The 24866-nt window shown below is 42.1% G+C and overlaps 2 protein-coding genes across 3 annotated transcripts in view; one reads left to right on the forward strand and one right to left on the reverse strand.

The window, feature by feature from the left end:
* Positions 1 to 1604: 1604 nt before the first annotated feature.
* Positions 1605 to 8003, reverse strand: MRPL44 (mitochondrial ribosomal protein L44). Its single transcript, XM_067740408.1, has 4 exons — positions 7754 to 8003; positions 5685 to 6153; positions 2952 to 3130; positions 1605 to 2148 (listed from the first exon to the last, which is right to left on the reverse strand). Exons 1-4 carry the CDS (start codon positions 7930 to 7932, stop codon positions 1977 to 1979), a joined length of 999 nt encoding a protein of 332 aa, XP_067596509.1. The 5' UTR covers positions 7933 to 8003; the 3' UTR covers positions 1605 to 1976.
* Positions 8004 to 11146: 3143 nt separating this feature from the next.
* WDFY1 (WD repeat and FYVE domain containing 1) overlaps positions 11147 to 24866 on the forward strand; it is a 48537-nt gene continuing 34817 nt past the window's right edge. The window contains exon 1 of one of the 2 annotated variants that reach the window (XM_067740406.1): positions 11147 to 11390. In XM_067740406.1, coding sequence (XP_067596507.1) covers positions 11254 to 11390 — 137 coding nt within the window. In that variant the 5' untranslated portion in view covers positions 11147 to 11253. The remainder of the gene's footprint in view (positions 11391 to 24866) is intronic. The other variant, XM_067740405.1, reaches the window with a different exon arrangement.

Genomic DNA, 24866 nt, shown 5'->3' on the forward strand with positions numbered 1-24866 from the left:
AACAGGAGTTCTCCGAATGGTCACTGAATGCTCTTGGGTACAAACCCCCTTTGGCAACACCCTCAGACCCACGTGTTCCTCTTGCCCACACATCAAACTTATGCAATATTTATTTTCATACAGCAAATTAAGTAATTGTCCAGGTTGGTTCCAAGTTTCAAGCTATTTCACACAGAAGTGTTTCAAAAGCATATTATTTGTTTTCTGTGTTCTAGTCCATCATGTTTTAATGGGTGCTTTTTAAGAGGTGTAACTTAATTTAGGTTCTAAGACTTTAGAATTGTGTTGAAATCATTCTTTTTCAAGGCATTTGGATCTCTTGCGAAGCAGTTTTCATGAACTAGAGCTAGATTTGCTCCACATGTTAATCTAAAAGCATTCAAGTTTAGAAGCTTGAAAACCTCCAACCTTGTAGATTAAGGTCCTACAAACTACCCTCAACAGGAGAAATATCAGCACAAATTTATGGGGGAAAAAAAAGGATTTTACTGAGTTTGCTACTGAGTTCTCCAGACTTTTCAAAAAAATATTCAACTAAAATAAAATTAGAACACTGCTCTAGCTGGAATCTGACATTTTGCACATGCTGGATGACTAAGTGGTTGGAGGACATGTACCATCTTTTGCGTCCCAGAAACTTTCTATAATCTCTTTCCTCCTATGGTGTCAATGAGATGCTTATCAAGTCAGGTTTACTTGTCATGGATGATACGCATAAGAGTAGCATTTTACTACTGGATTTGGTCCTCTATCCCTGTGTTGAATTATTAGGAGTTGCAGTTACTCTCAAAAGAAAGGTGAAATAGTTTACATTTAGCCTACTAATTCTGCCAACTAGGTCATTCTCAAACGTCCCTCCAAATGCAGTCTCTGTGTTAACTGTCATAGCTGTGAGCCTTCTTACATATAATATTAAGTCCACTTTCCTAACCAGTCTCAGGAAAGGAGTTTCAAAGATCCTTCATCTTCCCTTATAAAAAAGATTTCATGGCAAAAGTGCTGTCAGTTTAAACATTTTACCACTTTTCTATTCTCAACTCCCACTTTTCTTGTTAACCTCTGGGAGTGACTACTGGCAGACTGAAACTAAAAATTATTACTGTTGCCAAAAAGTTGAAAAGAAATAAATCAAAGGGAATTTGCAGGATTACTGAATTGAACACAAAGGATTAAAGAACCAGAAGGACACACTCTTAAGATTTGTCCTCTACTGAATTAAACGTGTTATAATAAAATACTTAGAAGAGTGCTTGGTACATGGTAGGTATGATGATGATTATGGAATACTAATTGATAAATACATACCCTATTTTTCCATTAGCTTCAACATTTTAAGCTGCTTTTGATTTCTGTTTTATTTTAAAAGCATAAAACGTATGTTCCCTGCCATTCGTTTTATAGCTATTGAATAACTATGAAATTAATTAGTATACAGAATTTTAAACCTAGACAGAATCTAGAGTTCATGTAAATGCCTAATTATTATAATCAGCCCCTTACATTTCTAAAGGTTAAGAGTTGTAACATTACTTTTTAGCTAAAGTCATACTAGGGAGGCAAAGTTCACTAACCTGGGTATAGCAAATTAAGCTACAATGAAACACTTAAAGAGTAACTTTTTTATTGACATTACAGCAAACTTCACATAAAACATATATTCAAATTATGATACTTCAAAGCTAGAAGGGAATAAAATACACCTAACTGTACAAGTTAAATATTTACAATAATAAAATCAAGAACTTTAGTTAAAATTTATCAGAAAAATAACAAAAAAGACCTTTGACAAAACAAAAGTGATTAAAAAGAAAAGAAAAGTGACCTGATAAATATCAATACTTGTTTAATTTTAGGAACTCAGTATGAGGAATAAGATATATTTCTTTACAATTTAAAAAATGTCCAGCTTTGGATGTCTTTTGACATTTGTCTCGCTGTTTTGCTTACAAATTTCAGGCTGCCACATCTCTGGCTGGCTAGCTGGCAGTGATGGTCTTTTCTGCTCTCACATGTTCTTTGGGCTTGGAATAGTCCCAGGGCCGGCGATTCTCGGTGAACCCGTAGAGCTTCCTAAGTGCCACTCGAGCAGCTTCTTCTTCTGCAACTATTACTGTCTCCCCAGGTCCTTCTGCGATCAACTTTTTATCACTAGGAAAAAAAACCCAACAGTAGCCTAAAATTACATGGTGCATCATAAAACAAAGTGCACAAATCAGTTTTGCCTGATCTAATTTTGGCAACAATATTCACCAGAAGTAACAGAAATACTGCGCTTTTTTTTCTTTCTACCATCAGTGTATGAACTGCTGATAAAGGATGTGTTTAAAGCTCGCCAATCTGATAAGCAAGAGTATCTCATTTTGCTTTGCACTTCAATTAAAACTAAAGAAGAAACTTCTTAAAACATTATCAGTTTTCTCCTTTGTGATGTCTTCCATTGCTTTCTACCTATAAAGTCCTACATCACATAAAGATCAGAAAAATATTTACCTAAATTTTAGTTACCTTAGATATTCACAGTTTACATTTAACACTTCAATCCACCTGAAATCAATTTGAGGCAGGTCAACTGTTACTAAGAAACCAAAAATGTTCTCAGCATGGGTGAATTATACATTTTTGGTGGACAACGTTTAGTTTCTTTTCTTTCCCAGTTCTAGGCTCAATTGAAGCTGCTACAAGTGTGGATTGCGGTTAAATCTGTAATACTTATGAGTCAACATTTTTTTACAGAAACATTTATATTAGCAGATACTCCATGAAATTCTACAGTGAATAGTTGGTTAACAAAAGCTACTATGCAGGAAAGGAAGTAGTGACTAGATAACCATGGGAATGAGATTTTTAAAAAATCTTTTAATGCAATTAGAGGTTATAATAAGAAATTGTGAAAAGCCAGTTTTTAAGGCTTCTGATCAATATTATGAAGGTAAGATTAAAAGTTTACTAACCAGTATAAGCCAACAAAATACACAGGCAAAGCTGTGGTGCTTCCAGACTGCCGAGTAAGTCTAGATTCGGGAGCTGAAATATTCCTTTTCTTCAATTCTTCTACCAGTAGCCCCATGGGGTTTATTATCTTCCAAATCTCAAAGAGTTCTTTTCCAGTCATTTGAGTAATTAAGAAGTCCTGCATATAAAAAATACAATTGATACATTTAAATTAGTATAAAGAAAAAGTACATTTTTTATAGAAATTTAAAAATTTAACAGGATTAAGAGGTAAGAACTACTATGTATAAAATAAATAAACCACAAGGATATATTGTATGGCACAGGGAATATAGTCAATATTTTATAATAACTTTAAGTGGAGTATAAGCTATAAAAATATTGAATCACTATATTGCACACCTGAAATTAATACTGTAAATCAAAATAAACAAGTAAATGCACATTTGATCATGAAGATCTCCTACCCAGAACTTCTCCAGCTGTCTCCACATCAGCCTTTACTAGACCATCAAATACAGACTCCTCAGCATGGCTAAAAATAGTGCTGTTCAAATTCTGGGGTGCTTAAGGATCAGCTGGAGACCTAGTTAAAACAGATTCCTAGGCCACACTCCCAGGGATACTCATTAGCAGTCCGAGGTGTTGCCTGAGAGTCTGCATTTCTAGCACGTTCTCAGTGATGGTAATACTGATGCACAGTTTCAAAAGATCTTCCCCACACTGGCTCTAAAAGGTCCAGACCCATCTCCCATTTCCCCAGATACAAAATGATCTGACCACACAAAATTACTTGTAGGTCCTAGAGCAGAAGCTCATCCTCAAGGTTTCTTCCTGGAATGACCTTCTTGGGGCAGGTGTCAGTTCCGTAAAGCTTCCCCAGCCCTGCTAGAGTTAGCTGTTGCCTCCTGAGCTCCCTCTCCTCCTTACAATAAGTGGGAGCACCGCCCACATTCCACTCTACCTCTAATGAGCTGTGAGTAGGACCCTGAAGGCAAGGATCGAATGCTACTAAGCTCGGGCTTCAGTGCTCAGCACAGCAGACAATAAATATTAGGTGGACACATGAATGAAATAAGACAACTCAAACCTGTCAGTTCTACTATGGAAGGCATCTACACTCACCACTGTATCACCAATGCAGTCAGTTCTACTATGGGAGATATCAAAGCTCTTGACTTAGAAATGGCTATCTGAATTATCTGACTCTACTAGGATCTAAAATTGGAACTGTCAACAGAGGCACTAAAATATGGTAAACAAGTATTTCCAAAATGGTCTCATGACTACCCTGTGAAAATTTCAAAAAGGTGACTGAAAACTAGGCAGTTCTAGCCTCTACATAAGCTATAGTGATAAGGAGAGAATGGAAATCAAGGGAAGATTTTGTCAGAATTTCTTTAGGAAAAGCTATTTAATTGCAGGGGGAGGAAGGGGCAGGAGAGAGGCTCCCCTTTTCTCCTTAAGCCTAGAGGGCTTCAAAGGGTCCACTGGCTTCTGAATCTGAGGCAAGTGATGTTCAGTCAACGGGCAGCCAACACACATGCCTGCTTAACAGGCTGGCAGAAGCTGCCTGCAGTGGTGGGGTGAAGTCTGCACCTGATCTCAGAGGTACACAAATCCTTAAGGCCTGACGTGGAACTCACAGAAGGGATGTCATTTTGGGAGGAATCCCACCCAGGAAACTAGAAGCTGACAGCCAACACCCATGTAAAGGAACCTGGTTACAAGGTTCCAGCAGGGAACAAAATGCTCACTAGAGTCTGTTTTAAACACTGATCAGGCTCAGAAAGCACTAAACCAGTTTACAGACATCAAGTAAATATCTTCTGCTTTCCTTCTTTCCCTCAGCTCCCACTCCAGAGGGGTCACTTAACATACCTGCTTCCCAAAGGCAAACAGGTAGTCTACCTATTATAAGCCCTGGCTGGGGAAGGAGGAAGACAGGTCTCATCTATGAACGAAGTCTGAGTGTTGGTCAACACAGGTATCCTTCTTGATCAAAATGATCAGTGTCAAAACTAAATAAATAGATTCCAACAGTAAGGGATGCTGGTTTAAAACACGTGAGGTTCAAAGGTCTGAATCAAGACTGTTTTTGTGAATTGAAGTGACTGCCTGGACTATGCATTATGTAAGAAAGACCAAAAACTCATGTTTTCATCCAAAAGCAAAGGATGAAACTTCTCCCAGTTAACAATTCTAAAAGGACAGTGGAGTTAAGTCATACCAATTATTTATTATTTTAATTAGCCAAGCTACTGGCTAACAAGGAGTTAGGTATACATCATAGGGACTCAGAAATCCAAGATTTTATCACTTTAGAAGAACAGAACAGCAGCCAGTACTTAAGCATGGAGCTCCCTAACCATACTAGCCCCTCCAATAGTGTTCTTTGGACTCATTCATTCACTAAACATCTACTGAGCATCTACCATGTAGGCTCTACCCTTGTACCTGAGGATGTAAAGCTAAAGACATGGCTTGCAGTGCTTACGAACGCACAACCCAGAATTTAGTATTCACCTCTGATGCTGTCCTCAGTAAGAGACAACTGGAATAATTAAGACACTACCATAAAAAAAGCTTTAGGTCTTTCTCAGTTTGGGCAGGGAGAAAAACTCACACGTAACCTGCCAAGGTCATAGAGCAAGGACATTAAGTATAAAAAGAAATTTTTCTTTCTGTCTACCTCAAGCATGTCCCAGAGTGTGCAATTAACAATCACCTACCCTGATGAAAAGTGCAGTCCTCTCAGGTCCGCTGCTCTGTAACAGGACTCCAATCACTGCAAAGAAAGTCTGCCTTAACACAGCTGGGGGGACTGGGAATTCTGCACTCAACGTTAACTGCTCCACTGCCAAGTTTCTAGCTACATGACACACAACTTCCTCACTGGTGAGAAAGTCAACTAGGCTTTTAACGCCTTCAGTGGGTAAGTCTGAGAATGCGTCCTCAAAAAATTGTGTGAGGCAAGTTTGTGAAAAAGATGTCCCTTGTTCAGATAGTTCTTGATTATCTTTAAGGTTCAGAAGGACAGCTTCTTTCTCTATTCCAAGTTTTTGGCGTTTGGCCTCCTCACTTTTAATATAGCAGCTATTAACAAATGCAGTTTTGAGAAGATCTAAGGAAAAGGTTTCCTGTAACCGATGGCCAAATGCTTGCATTTCAGCATGGTAATCCCAGTTGGGCTTCTCTGAACTGAAAATGTAAAACAGAAGATAGATGGTAAAGAGAACAACAAGATGTTACTATGATGCAAACATTTTTCATTGTGATGCAATTTTATTAATTACATAAAGGAGATTTAAAAATACTGAGTTTCATTTAAATTCCAGACTCTGATTTTCTGAAAATTAAAACTTATGTCACGTGATTACTTGTGGTTCTTTGCCAGATTAATTTTCCCTTTGAGTCAAATGCCACATCAAAGTGGTTCTTCAACATCAGAGACTAAGCCATTATCCTAACTTTTAGGTTCTTTACTTCTGCTCTAAATGGAACTACGCTTCATACTTAGATATGAAATACAAATTATAATTTCATAGGGTCAACCCATAAACAGTAAGTATATTATATTTATCTTGTATTTTATTATTTTAAGTTTTGAAAACAACCATTTAAATTAGCAATTAAATAATCTAGTATCAATATTACAAATATGTTAAAAGTTCATAATCATTCTCAAGAATTATTAATAGGTCTTTTTAAAAATAAAGACAATAAATCGAAAATAAAACTCTTTTAAGTAAAAAAGTGCAGCAAAGTATAAAGATACGGGCTGTAAGTCATACGATGTATATAATCTATACAATCCATAAAGTTTCTTCCAACTATAAAAGCCTAAAGTGACTAACCTCACAATAATCAAATGTGAATTAAGAAGAAACATTATTTTATTTTTCTTTTTAGAAAGAACTTAATATTCTGTGTGGAAAGTATACAGGACTATGAACACGTATACACCTCCTAGTAGGTGTATAAACCGGATCAACCTTTTTTTTTGGAGGGCAACATTAAAGTACCTATCAAATTTTCATACTAAATTTCCAAAACAGTAATAACTTCAAAGCTGTTACATCGATGTAACTAACAGATGTACACTGTTTCATCGGTTGTAATAGCAACAGTATGGAAATCAAACAACCATAAATGGAGTCATAAAAGAGTGCGGTGCATCAACCTGTACAGCCACAACTACATGTCAAAGACACATTATTAAAGAGAAAAAGGTGCAAAACCTCATGCATAGTAGGGTCTTTTTTGAAGCTATAAAGATCTGCGTCTATTCCTACCAGATTTTCTACTACTGGAACAAGGTTAATTTCGGCAGAAACCTAAAGCCAAACCGTTTTCCTTTTTCTCTGGACAGTGGACTTGTGATTGTGTAATTTTTTCTTGCCCTAAATCGCAATACTGTAGAGTGCTTTCTTCCCTCTTGTCCGTACCCAAATAATTCGCAGGCATCATCACAAAGCAGGGGCTACAACACCCAAGCCCAGATAAAGATTACCCTCCAGCCGGCCTCATTTCTCACAACTTTTCCACAACTTTCGGATTCTAAATGGGAGTTCCGAAAGCGTCGGGGGCAGCCACGCGCCCAACCCCTTAGCAGAAATCCACCATTCCCTTTGCCTCGGCCACGCGTCCACGTCCCGCGGGTGTCCCTATCGCACAACTAGGGTCAAGCCAGGAGCGCAACAGCAGTGAGCAATCCTTCCCGCCGCCTGGCCGAAGCTGCGGGGAGGGGAGGCCAGGGTCCCCAACCGCCACCCCTACCCCGTCCTGAGGTGGCTCCTACCGGCGCACGGGCGGCGGCGGGCACCGAAGCAAGCGCCACCGCTCTAACTCCTTCTGGAAGCGGAAGGCGGCGCGGAATGCCTTCTTCACTCCCCGAATCGGCGGGGCGAGAACAGGTACGGCCGGTGCCAGGAGGCAGCGAGGCCTCCACAACAGCAGCCTCACAAGCCCGGACGCCATCGCGCAGAAGAAAGCAATGGACGGCGGAAGGAAGAAGGCCGGCCCAGCGCCGCGGTAACACAGTTCCCCCGGAACCGGGGTAGGAGAGCGAGGTCGGGGCGGAGCCAGCGCGCGGCGGGTGGGGCGACTGGGCTGCTTTAGTGCGCATGCGCAAACGTTGGTGTGTTTGCGCGCCTGGGAATTTATCTTGGGGGAGCAGGGCCTGCTGGGTATTTGGGTGCAGGAATTTCTGGAAAAGTTTCTTCATCCTGTCAGTTGCTCTCGTTCCTTCCGTTCTAATTAAAGTAAAACAAAAAAGTTGTTCCCGTTTAAAGAAAACACTTAAATTCTCAAAAAAAGAAAACACTTCTTACCAACCTGTCTTAGCCACTATTTATGAGAAAATATTTACCTGGCATGTCTCCAGAAGCCTTCGTTTTAGGACCCCTATACTAAAACATATTGATTTATCCAAAATAAACATTTTTATTTAAAAACTAAGTACAAACTTTTTTACAGCAAAAAAAAAAAAAAAGGGAAAGAATGGAAAAAACTACATCAAGATGGGAACAGTGGACTTACGTCTTTTTTTAATCTTTCACTTTTTAGCAATATCATTATATTGCTTTCTTACCAAACTGTAAATATATATTTTAAATTTAATATTAAATCACAAGGGAAATCTTGTCTGAATTATCAAATTTTGAGTTGGGTGCAGAACATCTAGATGTTGAAAGGGGCACCTCTTTCTGTGGTCTCTCTACTTGTTAATGGCGTTAAAATCCCTCCTCACCCAGATTGGGCTCCTATGTCTTCAGTTGTTCCTTTTTCCACAAACACCCTCTTTTGTCTAGTTGCCAAGTCTTTTTTCAGTTTAGACTGAAAGCAGCTACCTGATGGCTTAGGCTACCTCTCTCCCAGGTTATTGTAATCAGCCTTCATTGTAATCCGTCTTTTACCTTCCTCTCTTCCCTTGCACATCTCACCTACACATCTCACCTACATTCATCTCCCTGAAACACAGACCCAAACATGTTACTACTTAGCTCAAGAATCTCTGATGTTAGGATCTGGCAAAGATTCTCCCTTGACCAAAGTTCAGTCAGGCTGCTGTAAGCCCTCTCCTCAACAAGGCTTTGATCTTAGGTTCCAGTGTCCCCCCCCTTGACAGGCCTGCATCACCCAGTTTCAGCAAGAATCCTGTTAAGTCAGTCTAGAGAGGCTCCCCCATCTTCATTATCTCATCACCCTTGATATCCAATCAAATTTATAAGCCTCTCTATCCTCCAGTCATGTCTGATCACGCTGGCCTGCCTTCTGCAAGAGTTCTGTCAACTTGGTTTAGCCAGGCTCCTCCTTTACCCCTGATGTTTCCTCTTAGTACTTTTCCACCCACTGACCACCCACCCTGCTCCTTGGCTTCAAATCCCCACTTGTCCATGCTATATTGGGAATTGATCCCAGTTGTACGCTGGGGTCCCTTTTCCCTCATTACAATAGTTCCTAAATAAAATCTGTTATTAACTACTGTCTAGCTGTTATTTTTCTTTGACAGGTCATACAACAGTTTAGGTCTCTTAGCTTAACTTTTCAAGAGGAAGAATCTGAACTGTTCATTGCAGCTTGTAAAAAGGTTCCCTATAGGGAGGGAGAGAAGAAAAGAGGGATTTGGTACATATCACAAAACAAGCTGATGAATTTCTGGATGAAGCAAGTTCTCTAAGAAAAGGTGAGAGGGGATTGTGATTGGTCTTTTTATTACACTGCAATGTGAAGTATTGAAAATTCATGGAATATCAATCAAATAAATGGAATGGAAGAAAGCACAGGGAACTGTATTTTTGCAATATCCCATTACTTGAGAGAAATAATCTAATAAATGATCTAATAATCTAGTTGGAGCACAATAATGTTAAATGAAGTGTCTCTGTATTGAAAGTTTCTCATTGAGGAGTATTAAAGAAAAGGGGGGGGATTGAAACCAAGCAGGAAAAAAAGCCCTTCCATGTCCCCAGTTTCTTGTTGGTAGAAAAAGGCTTTAGTCACTAGGTGTTCCCTGAGTTCCAAAGAGCAGACTCAGCTACTGATTAGGGGAGTGAAGGAACATAGAAACAAAGGAATAGCAGTCAAGCAAGGAAAGTAATGATAGCTTAAACAATAGTTTAGCCATAAAACAGAGTCCTTGTTCCTCCTCAAGGAAGAGACTAGCAGTCTGATGCATATCTCTGAGCTATTCTGCAGAAACTAAGACACCCCTCCCCCCATCCAGGTGGAGGATGGTGACTACAGGCTGACCAAAAGCACATAGACTTCAGACCAGTTGGAACCAGAGGTTGATGTTTAAGATTCTGAAACATAACTCGTAACCTCACCACTAACCAACCAGAAGAAAGTCCACAAACTGCAACCCACACCCCAAATGTTGCCTTTAAAAACCCTTCCCTGAAAGCCATCAGGGAGTTGGGTCTTTTGAGCACACTGCCTGTTCTCCTTGCTTGATGCCCTGAAAATAAACGCTGTACTTTCCTTCACCACCTGGTGTCAGTAGGTTGGCTTTGCTGCGCTGCGGCCTAATGGACCCAAGTTCGGTTCAGTGACATTTATGTTCCACAGGAACCAGCTGTGAGCACCCAGCCAGCTCTTAGCAACACCCAAGTCTGGCTGACAGTACCAGGCCAGCTCCTAGAGGTCTAGGGCTGCTTTTCTCTTTCTCATAGCTTTGTGACCTTAAGCAAGTGATTTAACTTCTCCATGGTTCAGTTTTCTCAACTCCAAAATGAGATTAAAAGAGCACTTACCTCTCCACCTCTTATAGTTGTTATCAGTATTGAGATAACCCGTGTAAAGATTTTGGGATAGTGCTTGGTATATAGTCACCCCTCAATGAGTGCCTTTCAAAGATTCTAAATTGCACTCATTTTTTTCACACTTTATCATGTCTGAAATGGAGCTGTGGTCCAAACAAAGGCTTCTTAGAATGGATACAATGTAGTAGTATTATTTTCCCAAGGCTCTGGTTTGGGGGACAATTCCTCTTCGCCGCCAACTGCTCAATCCACTCCTGGGTGAATGACTTTACTTTTCAACCTTTGTGAGTTTCACCACGTCTCTGGCAAATCCCTAAGGGCCTCTCTCTCTCCGCCAAGTAATTTTAGTTGCGCGTCTTCCCCAGCCAATACGATCGTTGGCGGCAGCACTCGGGAGCTTACGGCGGTGCGGCACCCTCACCGCCGAGGAGCCAAAGCGAAACCTGCAGGTCCCCGCCCGGCCATCAGCTGATGGGCCGCCCGCCGCGAAGACCGCCGCCGCCGCCGCCGCCGCCGCCGCCGCCGCTGTGCGAACATGGCGGCCGAGATCCACTCCAGGCCGCAGAGCAGCCGCCCGGTGCTGCTGAGCAAGATCGAGGGGCACCAGGACGCCGTCACGGCCGCGCTGCTCATCCCCAAGGAGGACGGCGTGATCACAGCCAGCGAGGACAGGTAGGGCCGGCGGGTCGAGCGCGGGGCCGAGGCGCGACGGGGGCGGCCCGGACTCCCGCCGGCGACCGGGTGTAGGGACCGTGGGGTCGGCGGCCTCGTCGCTTTTCTCGTGGGGACGTCCACGGCCCCCGGGTCCCGCGGCCTGTCGCCCCCGCCAACCTTTCTGGCCTCTGGGCCCCACCCCCGTCCAGGGTTCCCGCTTTTGGGTTCCCTAGTCTCGACCCCCACCGCGCCCCTCCCGCCCGGTATGCCGTACCTGGTTCGTACCTTCAGTCCGGGACACCTGTCCCTCCCGCGTCCACTGCGCTCTGCCAGCCCGAGACCCGCATCTCCGCCACGTCCCTCCAGTCTGGGACTCCCGCCCCCCCTCGCACTCTCCTTTGTGGGATTTCTCCCAGAGCTGGATGCGTCCCCTCCTCGGTCAGTTCCGAGCCGCTTTCTCTGGGAGCCGGGACTGGCGGCCGGTTACCGCGGGACCCGATGCCAATGATTTACTTCTTGCAACAAACCTCCCGGGGCTTCAACGGTCTTCCTTCTGCTTTACGCTGGAGTTTACACCTCTGTGTCGCGCACACCAGGTCCCTAGATCAGTTATTTTATCACAGCAGCTCGGAACACCTGAATTGTTATTTACAAAATAGTTTCTTTTTTTTCTAAAAGTGACTCTCTTAAGAAAAAACTTAATAAGAATAGTGAAAGATACTTTTATTTTTAAGATAACTTGATATTTCCACTATTAATGGAAACCGGTTATCACTTGCCATAAGAAATTAAACTAAAAGCTAAAACATGTTCATCTGTGTCACCTAAAGTCAAATGTATCTTGTAACAAGACGTCTTGCCCACCGTATTTTGGGAAACACTGATCTGATGCGATTTTCTCATTCTATCCAAGAGGAAACTGAGGCCCATGGAGAGGCACAGAAATACTGGTGATGCCACAAATGCACCTCAGGATTCCCCAGTCCAGCTCTCTGGTCTTCCCAGGGCTGTGTGATTGGATTGGAGAGAGGTTTATTTGTTTTAAAACTTTGGCATTCTTTTAAACCCTAAAAGTTTAAAAGGTTAGTGGCTTTACTGTGGGAATTTGGAGGAAACGACTGATGTTATTGAGAGAAACTGCGTTTCCTTGCTGCAAGGAGTGGTCTTAAATGGTGATATTGCAAAAGTGGAAAGGCTTTCTAGAAGAAGGAAGGTACTGCTGTTCTCTTAAAGCTGGAGGCCTTTTGTAATCTACATTTGAAGTAAGTACGTTTGGGGGCCTGTCCCAAATGGAAAGAGGAAACCTGAAGCCCTCAGGGCCTCTTTGACCTTTGCATTTTGCTTTTGAGTGAGTTTATTGTGACCTGGCAATTTACATGTAGCTGACCTTGGTGGGACCTGGGTGTGGGTGCGTCACCAGGATGGGAATGGGAGAGAGAGGGATGTGTGAGCCACAGGGAGAAGAGGGGAATGTAAAAACAGGCAAAGGACAGAATAATGATATTTGCATGATATGAACATAGATGCAGGCAACGCTTTATACAAGTTATCTGTCTTTATTCGGTAAAATATTTTATTCATGATTCGTGTGTTGGGTCAGTCGCCGAATATTTGAGATTATTGGCCAGGAGCAGTGCTGATTAATGTTTTATGGAAAGTGATTACTTAGCTGCTCTGGGACTGAAGTGTTCTGGGGGAACCTTAGATCAGCTCATTTTGTCACTGGGGCACAGCAGGGTCCTGGCAGATGACTGGACCAGGCGAGGGTAGGGGCCTCAGGTTTCTAATTTGTGTTTCAGGCCCATGGACCGTCCTGGAAGGTAGGACACTCTTTTCAGGAGGTGCTACACTTCATGAGATTTACGAAAGCACACGGCTATGGGGTTTTTGTTGTTGTTGGATGTGGTGGTTTGTTTTTACATTGTCATAAATGTGTCATATTCTTCAGTCATTTACTTATTCACTCATTTCTATATTTAGCAATACTGTACTTACTGAGTGCCAGGCCCTAGAGATAGAACAAGGATCAAAAGTCATAGCACCTGCCCTTATATAACTTTGGAATCATTGATTTTATGGCCTCTGACCTGATAGAACCAGCCTGTTGAGGAAATAGAACACTGACCACCCTAATTCATCAAACAAGCATTTATTGGACACTTACTGTGTGCTGGGCCCATGCTAGACCGGTGGGTAGAAAAAACTGATGCTGAAATTGTTTTTTCCAAAGGGCTGGGTGGTGTGGTGAAGAGATGGCCATGTGCTCTCAACTTCCTGGGTGCTGGGGAGACACCGAGGAAGGAGTATCCTTGGGTGAGGGCTGGGTTTCAAGGAAAGCCTCCCCGAGGAGAAATCACTGGAGAGAGGAGTGGTCTGTGTGACCCTCGTCCAGGCAGAGGGAAAGGACAGGAGAATTTGGACTTTAGTTTGCAAGCAGTGGGGGACCATCAAAGAGTTCAAAGCAAGCAAATGACATGATCAGAATTTGTACTTGAGAAATAACAATAGTTAACCTTTTAAAAGTCCCTTTCCTCTCTCAGTACAGAAGTGGACCAATGTACGTGACTGCATCCAATCCTCACATCTCCCTGTGAGGTGAGTTCGGTCACCTAGTCTTATCAGCAGTTCCAAAATTCAAAGTGTTTAAAAAGTCAAATGTGCTTTTGTTTGTTTTTTTGTGTGAGTTAGGCCGGAAAACTCATCGGTGCTAAAACTTGACCTATATAGTTGAGACTATTTGTAATCTTTATTTGTCCCATGTGGTGTGAATATTCATTTGTTTCACTGCAGAAATAGCAATGCATTTAATTGCAGGCGCTGCCCCAGGCCCCGCTGGGAGTTTTATGGAACATTTGGTGTAAGCATCTTATTGTAACGGGCATTTGATCATGTAGAAAACTGGGGCACAAAGGACATTGAGTAAGTACCCAAGGTCACGTAGCTAGTAAATGATAGGACTGCGATTTGAATGCAGGTCTGACTCTGAGGCCCCAGTTCTTTCTGCCATGGCCCTATTTTACACATTTGGGAGACCTGAGTCCAGGCAGCGTCAGTGATTGTCTGCTCTGACAGCAAGTGTAAAATGCTAGGATTCTGCCTTCCACCCGCTCCCCGCTCCCCCTGGGGACATTTGGCAATATCTGGAGACATTTTGGTTGTCATAACTGGGGGAGGGTACTCCTGGCATCTAGTGAGTAGAGGACGCTCCACATCCTTTGACGCACAGGACAGACCCTCATGAAAAGGATTATGCAGCCCCAAATGTCAGTAATGCCCAGGTTGAGAAACCCTGCTCCAGGCTTAATGTACTTGTTCATCTGGTCTCTCTAGACAGTGGTTCTCAAACTTGAGTGTGCGTCAGAGTCGCATGGAGATAAATCTTGTTAAAACACAGAGATTCTGGTTCAGTAAGTCTGGGGCGGGGCCTGAGAGTTTGTGGAGAGTTTACTTGTCATGATGCTTGCCTGTGGAAACCCACGGGGAGAGAATACTCTTTATATTTTGTCCTCTTTTTTGTCAGCTTCTGGGATGTATTTGCCTGGAGTCATTTAGATATACCCACCTATTTCCCAGTAAAACCAAACTATATATATGATAGAGCTACATACAGAGAATTCCCCCCCCCCAGGGAGTAATAAACCATTGTGGGGTATTCAGCTTAATTCCATCGGACCTGGTGTCACTGGGAATGGTTTGGGCAGTGAGCTTAGGGGTCTAATCAGAAACCTTCAGGGGTTACTGTGCCATGAAGGGTTAACAGAGAATGGCACTACTCTCACATGCATTCATTTCTATTTTGTTGAAGTAATAAGTACCCTACGCTCTTTTGCTTAAACTTCATTCTTCATGAAACCTTCATTAGTATTTTTAAATTTTAGTTTTCAGTTGCTTGCACTTTGGAACTAGAATATTTGCGCATGCAAAGTAGAATGATACATTTGTAAAGTGAAAAAAAATATTCTTGAATCACTGGAGTATGACGGTCTTTCTGGTCAGGAGACTGTGAAAATAAAAGTAATAACCTCAGTATTACGTTTCAGAATTTGAACCGCAGCAGTCATTTTCCTGGTAAGGGAAACAGAAAATGAGACTCTGCTTTCAGGACAGAACTGAAATGTGGTGAGGCAGCAGGAATTGATTCCCTAGACGCGTTTGCTTTTTGAACTTCTTTGCTGTGAACTGCACCAAAAAATTAGACAGTCAGTTGGTTGAAAAGGATAGATAGCATTTTTTAAAGATAAAAACTTTATTAAAAGCCTTATCAATAAGTTAAGGCTGTGGGCCTGCTGTCTTCATTTTTTGGAAAATAGAGTTTGGAGAAAAGCGTGCTAATACTATTGCTTCAGGGGCCTGTAGGCCAAGGTTGATTTCTGCAAGAAACTCAATTTTGTCTGGCCCAAGTCAAACAGAGATAACTCATATGTTTTAAGATATTTTAGGATGTTGCTGTTAGGCTGGTAAATAATAGAAATTATAGAAAATCAACTTTTAAAGTATTTTTGGTGGCATCTTCCTTTTTTTTTTGTTACACCAGCTATTTAATTTTTTGTTTCCTTTTAGACATTTCTAAGTATATTAAGACGGTTTAAAGGAAAAATTATGTATTTAGTAGCTGTTCACATGGAAACAATCTTAAATAAACAACTTGATTTTTAAGTGTTATGCTTAGGAGGAAACCTGGCGTAGCTGGAAGTTTTTAGTTTATACAGAAAACCAGAATGTTAACCGCTGTATTTTTGTTGTCATGCAGTGCCTAAAAGTAGACTTTTTCATTTGTGTTATAAAATAAAGTGAAGAAGTGAGAAACGGGAAGCCTGGGTGGGAGAGCATTTATTCCTCTGTCGTTAGAGTAGTTTTCTTTAGATAGCTCATCTAAAGATGAGCTGTCGTTTTAGATAGATCATTTTCTTTTAGTTAGATCATTTTCTTTTTATAGCATAGTTTAGAACAGATTCTGGGTCCAGAATGCCAGAGTTTGAATCCCAGCCGTGTGACCCTGGGCAGGTTACTTATTCTCTCTGTATCATAGTTTTCTCATCTGCAAAATGGAGATAATAAAGGCACCTACCTCATAGGGTTTTGTGGGAATTAGATGAATTCATATGCAAAGCACTTTGAACTGTGCCTGGCACAGATAAAAGCGCTTTTTGTGTGTTGGCTGTTACTGTTTTCGTTCCCATTTATTTTCCATTTAATTGCTTTAATCTCATCAGAAGCTAAAGATGTCTCTGCTTACTGTGTCTGTGGGTATGTATGTGTGTGTGTGTAAATAAAATGAAATTTCTCCTGTCTGAATAGAATAATACCGTTTGGGGGGTCACTTACACACCTAAGTTCTTATAACTGTCTTCGAGTTATGCCTTTTCATCATTTCCATATTTGGTCACTTACAAGTCACGTCAGTCGTAAGTTTTCCCTTATAAAAATCTTTGCCCTGCTGTGTTAGGGGGCGCCAAGGCCACCGCCAATTTCCTTGACTCACTAGGACTGTCATTATACAGTCATGCTTACGGTCCTGATTTATTATTACAGTGGGACAACCCACAACAAAATCCATGAAGGGAAAGGCGTGGGGTGAAGTCTAGAGGAAGGCAGGCAGGAGCTTCCAAGAGTCCTGGCCCTGTGGAGGCAACTCAGGAGGTGCTCTCTTCCTCCAGCAGAGAGTTACATCACATGTGTGAAATACCTTCTACCAGCAAGGTGGCTGGAGACTCAATACCCAAGGCTTTCACTAGGGGTTGGTCATGAAGGCAGCCTCTGCCTCACACGTGCTGCAATTCCAGACTCCCAGAAGGAAAGCATGTGGTCAGCGGTCTCTCAAATGTTAGTCTGAGTGAATCAATAAACAAATAAACCTGGTAGGAATGAAGAAGCATGGACCAGAATTGAAAAACAGGCTTCTCCCTTACGGCCCCCAACGGTGCTTCTTTTAGGTTAGTTTAACCTTGCATTTCAAGACTTCTAGGCTGTGAACAGAGTTTGAAACTTTTTATTTTTAATTCAAGAATCAGTGTTGCGTGGACCCTACATTGACTGACTCCATCCTATCCTCCTGCCCCGGCTCCTCAAAGGTTGTGATAGCTTTTACCCTCCTGGGTGGCGCAGAGGTCGCAAAAAATAATTTTGATGCTAACAAAAGCCTAACAGCAGGAAAAGATAACAGCAAGAGTGGTTCCTCAAGTAAAAAAGAAAACATCTGCAGGTGGAAAACCCAGCCATCAGGCTTCTGGAGCAGCGCTATTCATTTAGGGGCTGGCGCAAGCACCGCACAAGTCAAGTGGCCTTCCCTCCAGGATAAAAGTCTGCCTGTGACACGGGCTGCAGTCTGAGAGTCACCATTGTCGTGGACCCTTGAAGCTGCCCCGGATTCCTTCCCTGGACTGTAGAAGGGGGTGGAAATTTTAATTTTTTTAAACCAGTCTGATTCTCCTCTGTAGAAAGAGGCTAGTTTGCCTGCCTTTCAGTTTAGATAATCAATTCAATAAAAATCTAGTGTTTCCCCCCTTTGTTATCAAAGGAGAAAGGCTGCTTTCTGCCGCAGTAATGAAGAGGGCAGAGTTCAGGAGACTTGGCTGGAAGGAAACTGCTGTTTATTTGATAAAAGCAGATTGTACCATATCCTTTCCTCTCCCTCTTAGGCTGACATTTTAATGTTATAGAAACCAGCCAGGCTACCAGAATTACACATTTTTGTAGGTAACCCTGGAGGTACTGTCACACTAGGAAAAAATATCCTTTGTAGTAGGTAACACAAATGTTTGGTGATTTACCAAGATATAAAATAGCATCAGTGATCCTAAGAGTGACTGGAAAATCAGATTTCCCCAAACTTACTATTTGTTCAGAGTTTAAAAGAAATCAGGCCTGGGGCTTAATTAATTTGTAGCATATGCTATACTCTGTATTCTTTTAAATCATTTTGTTGAATAACCCCTGTATATCAGTTTACAATTTAAAGATGGTTAAATTGCTTTAATTTAGCTATTTTGGGATGATTAGGGTGTTTTTTTGAGAACTTTTTTTTTTAAGTTTAAAAAAATATTTAGTTATTTAGGCTGTGCCGGGTCTTAGTTGCAGCACATGGGATCTTTAGTTGTGGCATGCATGTGGGACCTAGTTCCCTGAACAGGGATCGAACCTGGGCCCCCTGCACTGGGAGTGTGGAGTCTTACCCACTGGACCACCAGGGAAGTCCCCTGAGAACTTTTTTAAAAGAGCTGGTTTTAATCATCAAAAAATCTACAAACAATAAATGCTGGAGAGGGTGTGGAGAAGAGGGAACCCTCTTGCACTGTTGGTGGGAATATACATTGATACAGCCACTACGGAGAACAGTATGGCAGTTCCTTGAAAAACTAAAAATAGAACTACCATATGACCCAGCAATCGCACTACTGGGCATATACCCTGAGAAAACCATAATTCAAAAAGAGTCATGTACCACAATGTTCATTGCAGCTCTATTTACAATAGCCAGGACATGGAAGCAACCTAAGTGTCCATCGACAGATGAATGAATAAAGAAGATGTGGCACATATATACAATGGAATATTACTCAGCCATAAAAAGAAACGAGATTGAGTTATTTGTAGTGAGGTGGACGGACCTAGAGTCTGTCATACAGAGTGAAGTAAGTCAGAAAGAGAAAAACAAATACTTTATGCTAACACATATGTATGGAATCCAAAAAAAAAAATGGTTCTGAAGAACCTAGGGGCAGGACAGGAGTAAAGACACAGACGTAGAGAATGGACTTGAGGGCACGGGGAGGGGGAAGGGTAAACTGGGACGAAGTGAGAGAGTGGCATGGACATATATGCACTACCAAATGTAAAATAGATAGCTAGTGGGAAGCAGCCGCATAGCACAGGGAGATCAGCTCGGTGCTTTGTGACCACCTAGAGGGGTGGGATAGGGAGGGTGGGAGGGAGAGGCAAGAGGGAGGAGATATGGGGATATATGTATATGTATAGCTGATTCACTATGTTATAAAGCAGAAACTAACACACCATTGTAAAGCAATTATACTCCAATAAAGATGCTAAAAAAAGAAAGTCATACCAATAAAAAAAAAAGGGGCTGGTTTTAGAAATGCTGATGTGTCGGGGCGAGGTGGAACTTGGCCTTGTGATTTTACAGAAACACTTGTGTGCTATTTGCATCTGTTTATCAAAGTGTGGGCATGACTTTCAAGGTAAGCATACCAGAAAATAATATGTATTGAACCAAATGTATGCTCTCATGGAGTGACAGGTTTGAAAATGGTATTAATCATGACTTAACACGAGGTGCCTCCTGTTTTGAGAGCCAGTGATTTTTAGAAGAAAAATCATGCTTTGAATCTGTCTTTGCTCTAGTATGTTGTAGCTTAAGCAGATGAGGCTTTATAGACTCGGTGATTTCCTGAAGTATATTTTTAACTTGCTTTCAATCAGCTCTTTGAAAGAGTCAAACAAAGGGACTAGAAGAAATAAAAGGGGCCTCTCTGCTCCTCATCAGGAATGTCTTTGAGCAGATCAGATTAATCTCCCTGGAATAAGTACTTCTTTTCTTAATCAAACTTTTGGTTTTTAGTCTGCTTTTTATGTAGCTACTGTAGTAAGGTAAAAGAACATACAGAACTACTATCCTTGATAGACAGGATGAAAATATTGAATAATATTTAATTAAGAGTAATGACTTCATTCATGCTTTTACAGTAATGTCTTCAGTTTCTTGGGAATCAAATTAGCATCTGAGCAAAGTGAGGATCCTACAGCTCAGTTAAAAGTTAAAGTGGACTTATGTGTTCACTAAGTACTTTGAAATTCTTGACACTTGGTCAATGCCAAATGCTGATTTATTTCCAGTTTTAAGGTCAGATTCCTAACTATTCTTAAAGATACACTGCTTGGGACAGATGGCATTGTATCAGTTAGCTATTGCTATGTCGCAAACCAACCGAAAATTCAGTGGCTTAAAACAACAAGTGTTATCATTGATCATGAGCCTGTGGGTTACCTAGACAGTCCATCTAGTCACAGCTAGGCTCACTTATACACGTGTTGGCCCTGCTCATCTTAGCCGCAGCCCTGTGGAGGACGGCTTCACCTGGCACAGTGGGGCTCTCTTCTGTGCGATCTCTCATCCTCCAGCAGGCTAGGCCCTCTTGTTCATGTAACCATGGTAGGCTTCCAAGAGAGGGCCTCTTTACTTAGAGCTGGCACTGCATTGCTACAACCACGTTCATCTGGCCAAAGCAAGTCACAAGGCAGCCCATTTTCAAGATCAGAGAAGTAGTTTCCACCTCCTGATGGGAAGAGCTACAGAGTCACATTGTAAAGGGCATGGATGCAGGGAGGGGTAAAGAATTGGGCCCAGTTTTGCAACTTGCTACCTCAAGCACTTACATATTGAATCGTATACTGTAGTTGATCTTGAGGTAGTGAGAGATTTTGTTAGAATCACTGTACGTATTGAGCACAGAAGTCAGGATTTTTTTGAGCTAAGTGAGAATTTTGGAGTTAGACCTGGACTTTTCCACATTCTGCATTTATTTGGAGAAAAAAAGGAATTTAATGCTTCATGTTTCCTTATTGTTTAGGAGTTACTGCTTTGGAGGATAAAATGTAGAGTTTTCTGAATGGCCTTTAAAAAATTGTTCTCTATATTAATTAATTACCATATAAAGCTTCTTTGCTTTGAATGATTTACTTTGGTATTGTTTTGAAATGTGGATTTTCATCACCTTCTGGCAGAATAAGTAGACAGAGTTGGAAAATCTGATCCAGGCTGCTGTTGGTTTGTTTGATTTTAGGACTTTCTCCCTCCTGACCTCTGCCTCCCTAAGTATAAAATGGAGGTCTTGGCTGTCATCTTTGCCTTGAGGGTGTGGCATCATGTTCTCAACAGACTTTTCTAGATTCGCAGTGCATATGTAGAAGGCAGGAGGTAGCGTCTGTGCCACTGGAGCTCTTCTCTGGGAACTTTGAGAAGTTAAGCGGGGACACGTTTGTGAAGAGGCACGGTTTATTGCCCTGTATCTTTCAGGCCATCGAGTCCTGGGCCTTTTGGTGTCTGCTCTTTCCTGCCTTTCTGCACTGGACTTCTTTGCCCAGCTCTGCCCATTCTGCCTCTCTGCTCACTGCTCCCGGGGCATAATTGATGCTCTCGAGGCCCCGTCCACCCAGCACCTCTAGCCCTTGTGTCCAGGCCCTCGTCACTCCTCTGCACTGACCTCCGTGGGTGCAGCGGATCCCTTGACAGACTCCATGGGGGCACAGGGCCTCTTAGACTCTGCTGCACTGAAAAAAGGAAAGTGGCCGAGCCTATTTGAAACTGCCTCTGATTCTAGTGCCTGCAGCTGTGCCGGAGCTTCAGTCTGACCCCTGCTTTACTACTCAGCCTCCCTTGCTCTCAGTGGTTAATGATTTAACGGGCACACTCCCAGGGAGTGGACGGTTTTTACATTTAGAATTTGAGATAGGTACACTTGAAAATCAGACAAGATAAGTCCTTATGTGCCTCAAGGCTTATGAGGAGGTGTTTAATTGTTGGTGGCCCTGCTGTTTTCCTGCTTCTCAGCTGCTCTACATCTTTTCTCTGGGAACCACCGCCCCCCCCCGCCCCGCCCCCCAGGAACCAGAGTCCTTGTCTGCCCCGGGGGCGTGTTCCCTTCTCTCCTTTCTGCCCTTCATCAGCCGCCTTGTCCTCCCTGCCCAGCCTGACTCAGCGTAGTTATGGAATTTAGTTCTATCATCTTATATTAAGCTTAAAAAAAAAAAAACCAAAAATGGGCTTCCCTGGTGGCGCAGTGGTTGAGAGTCCGCCTGCCGATGCAGGGGACATGGGTTCGTGCCCCAGTCCGGGAAGATCCCGCATGCCGGGGAGCGGCTGGGCCTGTGAGCCGTGGCCACTGAGCCTGTGTGTCTGGAGCCTGTGCTCCGCAACGCGAGAGGCCACAGCGTTGAGAGGCCCACGTACTGCAAAAAAAAAAAAAAAAAAAAACCTTAATATATTATAAACATTTTTTCATGGTTCTATGGTCTTCATAACTAATTTTACTGACTATATAGGCAATTAAATTCATGTGTCATTAATCCATTTCATTATTTAACATTTTCCCCTAACTTTTCTCCTTTGAATAATGCTCATATGAACTTTTTAAAATATGTAGTTCTTTTTTTCATCTATTAAAAAATTTCTTCAGGATCAATTGCCGAGCCTGGAATTCCTAAATCAGTTTATTGTTGTTGTTATCATCATCATCATTGTTATTATTGTTATCATTATGATTAGGCAGGAAACGTGTCTCTCACTATATGGAGCAAAATTCTTGCCAAAGAATTAGCTCTAGTGCGCAGTGCTGACAGAAAATCACGAGAGCCCTAGAAACGGCATGTTGTTATTGTTTTCAGCTGTTCCTTTGCTTGGCCCTGCCCGGCAATACATTTTAAACACATTTCAGTCTGAAATATTTAAAATAAAGAAATACAATCCAACTTTGGCATTTCATTTATTTAGAGAATAAATAGATGATGATCCACCGCGCTGAACAACGAGACCAATAAGATGATGGTTTGATGTGCATACAGTGGGGCTGTAGTCTTACAGAGAGACTTCCTCTCATGTCTCCATGGAAATCGCTGCAGCCCTACATGAGTTCATGCTTCTCAAACTAGGAGGGCAAAGGAGACTAATGGTGCAGCCCTCCACAGGGACAGCAGGAGCGTGGGGAAGATTGAAAAGCACTTACAGTAGTGTAGGCTCTGAAAGAAATGACACATTTCCTTTCTAAGTACCTTCTGGAAAAATATCAGACTGTTGTTTTCAAAAGAACTTAAAAATAGATCTTGGCAAAGATGAACATGTTTCTAAGGTTCTGGTTTTAAGAAAAGATTTTTTTTCCAGATTGACGCAGTCTTGGAACATCAAACAAGATCCCTCTACTAGAAAAATGGGTAGAATAAGCAGCAGGCAAAACATAAAATGAGTTTAGGTGAGCGGGTGTAGGTTGTCAGAATAGTGAAGGAAAAGTTAAGCTGTTTTACTTCAGTCAGAGAGGGACTTAGACATTCATCTAGGCAGAAAATACTGTGCTTTTTGGAAAAATAAAGCCATCTGATCCTGACACTTTGGTGATTATATCGTTCATTAGTATCATCCTAGAGGTTTTTTTTGTTGTCTTTTTGTTTTTTTTGCAGTACGCGGGCCTCTTACCACTGTGGCCTCTCCCGTTGCGGAGCACAGGCTCCAGACGCGCAGGCTCAGCGGCCATGGCTCACGGGCCCAGCCACTCCGCGGCATGTGGGATCTTCCCGGACCGGGGCACGAACCCGCGTCCCCTGCATCAGCAGGCGGACTCTCTACCACTGCGCCACCAGGGAAGCCCATCCTAGAGTTTTTAATAGTTTGCTTCTGTAAAATGTTACTAAACTGTTTAATTGTGACTAGTGGATTTTGTTTCCAGTTTTCTGAATAGTAAATTTTTTTAGTTTGTGGAATTTGTGGATTTTTTTAAATAAACAGCCCAACTTAAGCCTGTTTTTATAACCATTTTTTTAAACCAATGAGGCATGTCTGACTACAATACAAAACAAATTTCTATATTACCTAGTAGAAATTATACACCTTTGTTTAATATCATAGTTTCTTGAGAGTACTGGAGTATTAGGAGTTAAATTTAATATCATTTTGATTTTTATCTCAGAAGTGGGAGATTTTAATGCGTCCCCCAAGGAAGGGAAAGAGTTTGGCTCGAAAAGAGAAGGAAGGGAATTCCAGATAGAATGTGTGAGTACAGAGGTAGAGCCAACTCTCAAGGTCAGTTGCCTGATTCCCAAGCAAGGATGATGGTCTTCTCTCAGCCTGGATGTGATAAATAATTTCCAAATGAAACACCCCAAGAGATCATTTGTCTTGCCAATTTCCTAGTGTGTCAGCTGGGTGCAGACCAAATGGTAGTAACTGATGTTTGTCCTCCAAAGGAAATAATACTGTGTTTCAAAGATGCTGGGGTCTAGGTAGGTCCCGTTTTGACCTTGGACTAAGCTGCATGAAGTTAAAATTTGACTTTTCCAGGTTAGATGATTGGCTGGAAGAGACAGCCTTTAAGGTTTCCCGCTCACAGTGACTTCTGTGCTGTCTGAAATCACTCTGCTTTCAAGAGGACACAGGGAAAAGCGTGTGCCTCTGAGGCCTCCATTGAGCTACCAGTGCGTTCATGACCCACAACTTTTGGGGGTATCTGGGGGCTTTTGGGCTACATCAGCATTCTGGTCTTTAGACCCTTAAAAAACCAGACAGATAGGTTTAATCCCTTTGAGTGAATGAAGGCGCTGTACGGTGCTCTCATCTTCAAGTACCTTGGCCTTTGCTGTCCTGTCTTTGCAAGTGGAGTAGAATCCTTGAACAGATTTAATGCTTAGAGGTGAGTTGGCCTTTGACTTCTTATAACTCCTGTTTCATCCCCTATGTTGAACATAAGTAATGAAACGTATCCATAAACATTCTGT

The sequence above is a fragment of the Pseudorca crassidens genome, chromosome 6 (genome assembly GCF_039906515.1).
Source record: "Pseudorca crassidens isolate mPseCra1 chromosome 6, mPseCra1.hap1, whole genome shotgun sequence".
NCBI classification, from domain to species: Eukaryota; Metazoa; Chordata; class Mammalia; order Artiodactyla; family Delphinidae; genus Pseudorca; species Pseudorca crassidens.

Excerpts from the sequence above, each read along its gene's own strand:
- MRPL44 (XM_067740408.1), bottom strand. The coding sequence starts at position 7,932 with ATGGCGTCCGGGCTTGTGAGGCTGCTGTTGTGGAGGCCTCGCTGCCTC. Across the intron at positions 6,154-7,753 it reads CCGCCGCCGCCCGTGCGCCG|TTCAGAGAAGCCCAACTGGG; the intron begins GTAGGAGCCACC and ends TTACATTTTCAG. Across the intron at positions 3,131-5,684 it reads GGACTGCACTTTTCATCAGG|GACTTCTTAATTACTCAAAT; the intron begins GTAGGTGATTGT and ends TTTTATATGCAG.